The sequence below is a fragment of the Meles meles genome, chromosome 2 (genome assembly GCF_922984935.1).
Source record: "Meles meles chromosome 2, mMelMel3.1 paternal haplotype, whole genome shotgun sequence".
Taxonomy (NCBI): Eukaryota; Metazoa; Chordata; class Mammalia; order Carnivora; family Mustelidae; genus Meles; species Meles meles.
The window spans coordinates 113,330,630-113,340,827 of NC_060067.1; the positions used below are offsets into that span (position 1 = coordinate 113,330,630).

General features: G+C 37.6%; 1 protein-coding gene across 1 annotated transcript; it reads right to left on the reverse strand.

The window, feature by feature from the left end:
• Positions 1-7,930: 7,930 nt before the first annotated feature.
• Positions 7,931-9,089, reverse strand: PDHA2 (pyruvate dehydrogenase E1 subunit alpha 2). The gene is given in 2 exon segments (XM_045998378.1): positions 7,931-8,411; positions 8,413-9,089. Coding segments are annotated over 2 exon segments (1,158 nt in total).
• Between the last annotated feature and the right edge of the window lie 1,109 nt (positions 9,090-10,198).

The following is a 10,198-nucleotide window of genomic DNA, read 5'->3' on the forward strand; positions in this document are numbered from 1 at the left end:
TAATAATAATTCAGCTCTTTTTCCTTGATTAACACAATTTAGTGCATAAATAAGAAATCCCTCCCTGTCAAAATACAGAAACTGTCTATCTACAATCTTTAGACCTGCCAGTTTTATTTTTGTAAGGATCTTGGTTCTAATCTTAATAATTCAGAAAGATACAGGAAACACATAAAGAGTTAGCAAGATTATTAAAAAAAAAATGAGAGAACCAAGGAGGGCTTTTTGACTTTAAGTTTCAATCACAATAAAATGTCTCCTCCACAAGAACTAAGTTCATAATGCGCTTTCATACTGCTAGTAGACTCTAAGTGCTTTGATTGCAGAATGTGTGATATTCCATATGACTTCTACAGCCTTTTGTCTAAGGGAAGCTGTAGGATCTTACAAGATATCAGTGACGGAAAAAGCTCTCCCATTCTAGGAATCTTCATGTATCCCACGGAAGAGATGAGCTGCTCGCTCTGTAACAGGCAGCCCACATGGACCATGGTGGAGAAATTCTCTGGGCCCCATTGGCAAGTGACTCTCAGCCTCTAATGGAAGCAAATTATATACTTTCTAAAGTGACAGTATCACTCTGGTAATGTGCTGATAAAGTGTTCCAGTGAAATCTAATAGCTCGCACTCGCCAGAAACATTATTAAAATAATTGCTTCCTCCTACTTTTTTTGTTGTTGTTGTTATTTTTTTAGCAAAGTGTTACTTCATGTGGCCATAGGTTTTGTAGAAGAAGGTAACAGAAACTATAGCAGGACACAGAAACTACAGAGGCAATATTCTTCTTCTACTAATTCTAATGTAGGACAGTTGAAATAACACTGCAGCCTGGAAAGCTGCCTTCTACTAGAACATTTGTGGATAATTGAACTCTTGCTCATTGTTCAAAAAGGTCATGAGGTTTGAGTGGGCTCTTTTTCTTTTGGTAAATTATTCAGCTTGAGTATTTATTGGCCTGTCAAAAGGAAAGTATTGTATGAACTGTCTCTGTTGCTCTCCAGTGTTTCCTAATTTGATTGTGTTCTTTTCTGTGCATAAACTTGGCAGAAAATTTCCATCTCTCTTTCTCAAATTCCAGTACGGAGACCTCTATTCTTTGTTATTTGCTGTATAAATCAGCCTCATGGATCAAATAGACATGAATGAAGTCAATGAGAAAAAATTATAATACTAATTGAATGGAGAGTTTGGGCTAGATTTTTGTTTCAGGCCTGATCAGATCATTGTTATTATTAATATTTTGGAACATTCCTTTAAAGAAATCTACAACAAAAAGAGTGGGGCTAATTTTGAAGGAATTGCTAGTCTGAGAATATCCATAGTCATCTATAATATAATACAATGGAAAAGTCTGAACTTCCCAGATCTAAGTCTACCAAAGTAGTATCTGCACCATATCTACATGTTTTAGTGTAATTAGAACACCCAAAGATCCCGATCCTGAACACGATTTGGCAGCAAACTGGGGAATTTCATTACTACATCATCATCTTCCTTCCCACATTGCTGGCACTTCAAAACTACTTCTTGTATCAAATGCTGCCCAAGGATTACTAGTTAAGAGAAGGTTACGAGAAAACAAAGGCTGGAGAAGTTGTGAAAATATATCCTCATGTCACTAGCATTGCAATCTTTATGCCTAGCTACTTCCATAAAATTGAAGACCCTTTTTACTGCTTTCAGATGAGATAGTCCCTTCAAAATTTTGTCCTTTTTCTCAGTGAACAGTTCTCTCTTCCTATGGTTCAGAAATTTTTATTTATTGATCATCTTAGGTGTACCTGGAACTTAGTTAGATGTTACTTCATTTCCTGTTCTTCATTTAAGCTTTACAAAAGTCACATGGGTCAGTAGTATTACAGAGGAACTGGAGGTAAAGAGTTAAGTCACTTTCTCAAGGTATCATTTCTCATCAATAGCTGGGCCATGACTGGAACCTAGACTGAAATGACACAAAAGTCCACACTCTATTTTTATTTCCATGTCATATAAAGGCAGGGCTGCTTTAAGACCCAGTGATACTAGATAAGATGCATTAGGTTCTAAACAGTCTATCAGTACATGAGATGCTACTGATTCAATTCATCCAATAGATGTTAATTTCCATGATAATACAGAGTTCATCAATATGCACACTTACTGCTTCTAGTTCCCTTGTCTGTATTTGTTGCATATTTCCACCTCAATCCCCTGGCCTCTCCTTTAGTCTTCTGTCTCTCTCCGTTTCTATACCTACTGATTTGGCCCAGTTCCTGACCTCATTCCAGGTTTGCATCTCAGGTTCTATAATCCTGAGCCCCCCAGCGGCTTGGATTTCTCTCTACTACTTGGATAGAGGAGACATGAATAGCTTTGAACTCCCAACGACTTGCTCACATACTACCTTGGCATTTCAAGTGCTGGTTTTGACTCATCAAGGCCTGATACTCACCAATCAACTGAAAAACTTCCATCTGGATTCAAGACAAGCCTCAGGCAGTGAAATTGCAACTATACCCTTCAGTGTGATTCTTGACCTGTGGTTGTTTTACTATGAATTCTTCAAAATCCAACATTGCAGTTACTCTCGTTCATCTCAAAACCAGCCACAGATGGTGGGAAAATACATGCTGAACAGTTTTAATTTTGTTCCCAGCCTTTCTTATTTCTATTGGAGACTCGTCTCTCCCCCTCTTGCTACTTCAAAATTGTGGACCTCTGCAGTGATATACCCAAGGGAAAGGAACAGATCCACTACTCAATGGGATGCGAGGAATATCACAGAATCTGTGACTTTGTGACAATCTTTTTTTTTGGAGAGAGAGAAAAAGCACATGTGCTTATGCAAGCAGTGAGGCGGAGGCAGAGAGAGATGGAGAGAACGGGTCTCTTTTCTTTTCTTTTCTTTCCTTTTTTTTTTTTTTTTTTAAGGAGACAGAGAACCTATAGCAGACTTCATGCTAAGTGTGGGGCCAATGCGGGGCTTGATCTCACAACCCTGAGAACATGACCTGAGCCAAAACCAAGAGTCCAACACTCAACAGACTGAGCCACCCAGGTGCCCGATGTGACTATCTTTAATCTGCTTTACCTTCTATTCTCTATATCTGTTTCCCTCTCTATTTTTGTTTTTGTGTTTCTATACTAAGCCTAAAAGTCTGATTTCAGATTAAAATAATTGATAAAATCCCTTGGTTCTAGTTTAATTCCACTCATTCATTTATTAATGTGTTTGTTTGTTTGCTTGTTTGTTTTTTACCTATTGCTTGGTTAAGTATTATTAGAAGCAATGATTCCAAAACATACAAAAATGTACTTTTCAAAGTATGGAATTTGTTGCCTGGTTTTGAATCCAGTCTCCATCACATATAAATTGTGAGTCTTGAGCAATTTATTTAATTTGAGTTTTAATTTCCTCTTCTCTAAGTGAAGATTAAAATACCCATATTATGTGGATATTGCAAACATTAAGTGAGATAATACATGTAAAATGCTAAGCATGTTGTCTTGCACTCCAAAGCAGACTGGCAAAAAAAAAAAAAAAAAAAAAAAAAAAAAAGTAGCTCTGATCAATAGCTATGTGATCCTGAACTAGCAATCTAGTATTTCTGAGACTACTCTTCTATATATAGGTTTTATTATGTATAATTTAAAAATTTGATTTTTTGGTTATACTTATGGCTATTGCTTATGACTGAAAAGATACAAATCTAAATCACCAAAGGTAAAAGACACATAGAGAATATTCTAAGAGAAACTAGGCATAAGCTTCCAGTTATCTCGTCTCAGTGGAGTAACATGGGAACACGTTATTAAGATAAACTTATCTGACAAACTAGTACAGCATGGCCCAAGGTCTTAAGCATACAGAAACATTCTTATCAGGCAGAATATTCCAGGGGTTCAGAAGTTATCTCCTAGGAGTGTGAAGACAGGTCTTTCTCTGGGATGTGCAAGTTTTGAGACACTTAGGCCTACTGAAATAACCCTTTCTTTACCACATAGTGTTAGGAGATGCTAATAATAGGGGAAACTAGGTATAAGTCATATGGGAAATCAGTGCATTGTTCTCAATTTTTCTGTAACTCTAAAATTGTTCTAAAAATTAAAGTCTATTAAATCAAAATCCAATTATAATAGATTATAGAAGTTGATAAATATTCAAGCTGAAATGTTATGTCTTCAAATTATTTTCTCTAATCGAGATTATAGCATAAGAATTCTGTTGCATTGCCTTCACTTAATGCATTTAAAATTACTATTGTACTTGTCTTTATAAGGAAAGGACAGAACTTTTTCTCAACATGAGCTTTTATTATTCATAACAGAAAAGTGGAAAAAATCCAAATGTCCTTCAAATGATGAATGGATTGATAAAATGGAATGTTGTTCAGTCATAAAAAAGAGTAGCAATGTATGCTACAGCAACAATTGGAAAACCTTAGGCTCAGTGAAAACAGACAGACACAAAAGAGCATGTATTTTATGACTATAAAATGTGAAGAATACCCAAGTCCAGACACCAAAAGTGGATTATGACTTTCTAATGGATGAAGAGATAGGGAATGAGGAGTAACTGATAATGGGTATGGGTTTTTTCTCGGGAGGATGTAAATATTCTGGAATTAGGTAGTGATAATGGTTACATAATTTTGTGAACATTCTAAAATCACTGGCTTGTATACTTTTAAAAGATAGATAGTATGTAACTTATATTTCAATTTTTAAAAGATACCTCTTTTTCACACACAAATTATCAGGCTGAGTTTCACTAATATCTTCTCTGTTTTTTTGTGCACTAGATTAGCAGGAATATCAAATGTTTAAGTAAATGCAATTCTTATGTACTCAAGTATTCTCTTCATATATTTTTCTTTTTCCTTTCCTTTTTTTTTTTTTAAGATTTTTTTATGTATTTATTTGACAGATCGAGAGCACAACCAGGGAGAGGGGCAGTGGGAGAGGAAGAAGCAGGCTCTCCTCTGACCAGGGAGCCTAACTCAGGGTTTGATCCCAGAACCCTGGTATTATGACCTGAGCTGAAGGCAGATGTTTAACCAACTGAGCCACCCAGACACCCCTTCATATGTTTTTCTTAACCTCTTTCCTTTCTCATTTCAGCCCACAGATATTCACACAATCCTTTACCTTTATAGAGTATCATAAAGATGAAGATACTATGAATTCTTTCTTCTCTCAGATATTCTAGTATTGTTGTCACAGTAAAATTTTTCTTATGATCAGCATGGCTTATTAGGTCTTCTAATGGATGAATAAAATAGACTGAGTTGTGTCATATTGTAGATAGGAAATGAAATCTAGCTGCTGCATTTCTACACCTCTCTGATTTATAGCTTGGTAATTACTATTATTTATTATTTGACCTAACTGAAAACAACAGGAATTTTCTTTTTTGTTCTTGGATTTTTGGGGTTTTTTTTTTGGATTTTTTTTTTTTTTTACACCATTACAATATCGTGCGCAATCGGTGATAAGCTTATAGTTACTAAATATACACACAAAAGCTTGGAATTTTTTTATATAGAAAACATTGTAAATTCCCTGCTTTAATGGAATTTGATAATGTATATTGTGACAAATGTACTTTATAATTTAGTATAGCAAGATTGGATTTTTTCCTGAAACGAATTGTGTGTATCTTGGTTTTGTGATGGATGCATCTCTAACCAATTATTTGTAGCTTAATTTTTACTGGTATTAAAATAATCCATAATATAAGCAATCTTTTAAAATTTCTATATAGTATATAGAAAGAATTAGTTTTGAAGAGCTTATCTTCCACTTATAAGTTTATGGAAACAAATATGTTGAAATAAATAAAGAGTAGAATTATTTGTCATACAAAATATGTGATTATTTTGATGGTATTATGAAATAATTGGGTTTTTTTGGTTTTTTTGGTTTTTTTTAAGATTTTATTTATTTATTCGACAGACAGAGATCATAAGTAGGCAGAGAGGCAAGGTAGAAAGAGAGGAGGAAGCAGGCTCCCCACAGAACAGAGAGCCCGATGTGGGGCTCAATCCCAGGACCCTGGGATCATGACCTGAGCCTAAGGCAGAGGCTTTAACCCACTGAGCCACCCAGGCGCCCGAAATACTTGTTAATGGAAAGAATCGAATCAAGGTACCTCTGAACTGAAGCAGCATACACAAAATATATTGGCTGGTAATATTCTTGATTTATAAACAACCAACACTCATCCCTGTTTTCTGAATTTAAAACATTGAGGTTGTCTTGTTTAAACCTTTTGGGGGTAAGATGTGGAGATTAAGCCTGCACATATGTGTACATATGTTCATACACTCAAGGTCTCTAAGCTTTGATTTTCTTGTAGAGTTCTTAGAAAGTATTTAGCTTTTATTTGTAGAAGTAGATGTTGTATAGTAAAAAAAAGTTTTAACTTTTTTACAAATTGAGATTTAATTGAAATATAGGATGATATTAGTTTCAGGTATACAATAAATGATTGGATATATGTATATATTATGAAAGGATCACCACAATAAGTCTATTTAACACCTATCATGATGCATAGTTATTTTTTCCTTTGATGCATTTTAACTTTGAATAGCTGATTCTTTTGATGTTTTCTACAAACTATTTCTTAGATCACAGGCAGAGTCTGATATCTGATTTCTATAAGTCTATCTCAGAGAAACAAGATATAGTGAACATCACATTCAATAGGACTTTTGGTCATTACTCGAATCAAACCAAGTAAAAATGTTTTCACAAAATCGTATCTTGCTAATTGACGTGATACTGGATAATAGAGAAAAGCAAACCTGGATGATCCAAGTTAGATTTTCCTTTTGAAAAAAAGGATCTGTGAATGTTCAGTTCTAGCCAAGGCAGCTTTTACTTTCAACTTTTTATTAATTTGAGTATATGTGCCGCCGAAGCAAACACTGAACTTTTTAGTCATATCACCTCTTTGGTTTATCCCTTTTGATATCACCATACCTCTTCATTTTCCAGTCCGAAATTCACCAAGTTAGTTCTTTAAAATATGGAGCACGTGATGGTACAATGGATTGAAAAATAAGCAGCTTTAACTTGAAGGGTAAAGCAAAATGCGTTTTCTTAGATTCTTTTTCTTTTCTTTTGTATTGGTATGCTAAAAATATTGCACTGAAGTACAACATGAAGAAAGCTCCACCCCGCACCCCACCCTGTTGTATATCATGTTTCACTGGAAAATAGTCAGTGTTTGCTGGCTTCAGTATCAATATTGAATATGCCTGTCTATGTGTGTACGGGCACACTATCATACTAGGCCATAGTGGGCTAATTCAAGTAAACTATAGTAAATTGCATAGCAGTAGGGGGCCTGATAGCTGGGTGTGGCTTGAAACTCTCTCTGCCTCACTTAGGTTATCTTGTGTAAACAAACCAAAACCTAAGCCAGAGTCAATGCACTCAAATTGAGAAAATGAAACATAAGAATAAGCAATCACAAACAGGTAGTTAGATTTTCTCAGCAACAGCTTAAGTTATAGCCAACAAAATAATGTCCTGGCTTTGCTTACCTATAAAAATGCCTTCCCTAGTTCCTGTTGCCAGAGCACTCCTAATCATCTTTGGTTTAGCATTGCTTGAATCTAATCCATGCATGCTCAAACTCTTGAAAATTTTAATGTGCCTCAGTTTACCTTTTAGTAACAGTAAATGTTACTGTTAACTGTTTAGTTCTTTTAATGCAATAATGTACAAGTGAAATGCCCCCCTTGTAATTGGATGTACATTTGTCAATGTTCTCTTTTAATCTCTTTTAATAACCTCTTAATGATCTCTATTTTAATAAAAGTTTACAGGACTCTTATTTAATGGATTTTATTCCTGCTGAACAAAATTGGGCATGCCGTTTCCTAGAGTGGACCATGAACACTCCTTTGAAGGACTAAAAATAAATTTATAAAGTCTCCCTTTAAGGGAGAGACTTAAACTTGATCCACTGACTTGTACCGCAAACTTCAAACGGTGGATTATCACAGTAGATGTGATGACCTAATTCTTCCAAAGCTGGTTCAGTATCAGTTGCAGCAAAGTGGGCTGCATCGTCAATTTCTTTCCTCACTTCCACATCGATTTCCTTGAATTCTTCAATAGTGGCAAGCTTACTGTCTACCATTCTATTTTTGAGAAGCATAACAGGATCACTCTTACTTCTTACACTCTGAATTTCTTGTCGTGTACGGTAACTCACTCCAGGGTCACTCATGCTGTGTCCATGATAACGGTATGTCAGCAGCTCCATCACTATGGGCCCCTTTTCAGATCTGCAGTAGTCAGCTGCAAACCTAGTTGCCTCCCGAACACATAGAACATCCATTCCATCCACCCTTAGTCCAGGGATAAAATTTCCTCTCTTGTAGTAATCAGTGCTGGCTGCTGCTCTCTCCACAGAGGTTATTCTCACAGATGAAAACACAAGGTAATTTCCACAAAGAGGCCATATTGTAAGCTTCCGCTATCTGGCCCTGATTCGCAGCACCATCCCCGTATAGGGTCAAACAGACCTCATTTGTGCCCTTATATTTACAGGCCAGGGCAATACCAGCTCCCAGGGGTCCCTGGGCGCCAACGATGCCGTTGCCCCCATAGAAGTTCTTTGCATACATATGCATAGATCCTCCTCTTCCTTTAGCACAGCCTCCCCTCCGTCCTGTCAGCTCTGCAAGAATTGATCGGACAGAAAGTCCACGAGTATAGCACAGGCCATGAGCCCTGTAGGATGTGATGACATGATCCGTGGGATTTATGCCAGCCTCCAGGCCCACGCAACAAGCTTCCTGGCCATCGCACAAGTGACAAAACCCACGAATAAGCTTTTGTTTATACAGCTGATCTGCCTTCAATTCCATTCGGCGAATAGTCTGCATCATCCTGTAGTATTTAAGCCCATCCTCCCGGGTGAGCACTGCTGTGTCAGGGGGACCCTCTTCTAATCGATAAAGGTCACATTTCTTAATTTCAAATGTAGCATATTTTGAAAAGTTACAGGATGCCACGAGCACTCTGCTAGCGGGCTTCTGGGCGACCCCGGACCACACGCGGGAGACCGCAGCGGTGAGCATCTTCTTCATGGAGTGTGGACCAAGGTGGTGGCTGCGACTCTCAGCTGCCCAGACATCAAGCTGCGCACGTCCCCTCCGGAGCCTCCTTCTGAGCCAGAACGCTCTCGGCGACACAATGACCGCACTGGTGACAGAGGCCACGTCACTCCAGGCCAAGTCACGGGGTGCCAGCCCTGACGGATTGATTTTTACAATGCCTTCCAACTGTAATTAAGAATAAGGTTGCTTCATTTCCTGAAAGACTTGGTTGGACAACATCCCAATCCTAAGTAGTGCCATATTCATTGCTAAAACACAATACCCGGAGTCCCTTCTCCCCTCTAAATACTATAGCAATGGTCCTGACAACGGAACAGAGGACCAAAGGCAGTCCCCAAGGCACACAAAGGTTCTGACAGGTTAGGTAAAAGATATTCTTAACAGTATTTGAAGTCTTTTAAATAGGACGCTTGCATGGTTCAGTTGGTTAAGCATCCATAAGGTCCTGGGATCCAGTCCGATTCTGCCTCTGGCTTCCTGCTCTGCGGGGAGTCTGCTCCTCCTTCTTCTCCCCCTCCCCACCCCCACTTATGTTCTCTCTTGCTCACTCTGCTCTCCCTATCAAATAAATAAATCTTTTTTAAAAAGTTGTTAAAAAAGTTTTTAGAATATGTATGAATATTTTATCCTACTCCACAATATACCATCTTTATTTTAATGTAAAAATAAATGTATGCAAATTATTTCTAATTTACATATTTAACTTTTTCTAAGATTTTATTTATTTTGAGAGAGACAGAGAAAGAGAGAGAGCACAGGCACAAGCAATGAGGAGGGGCAGAGGGAGAGGGACAAGCAGACTTCCCGCTAAGCACCCAGCCTGAGCTGGGACTTAATCCCAGGACCCTGAGATCATAACCTGAACCCAGACAGAAGCTTAACCCACTGAGCCACCCAGGCACCCCCATATTTAACTTTAAAAACACACACACTTTTTATGGAAAAGCTGGTGTCCCAAAATAATGTGGCACATTTATTCTATGGCTTCTAGCACCGGTGTCACCTGCGGAGGGTAGAAGGGGGAGAAGCAGGTGATGATACAGAAACTGCAGCCAGAGAATAACAGTCAAAACCAGTAA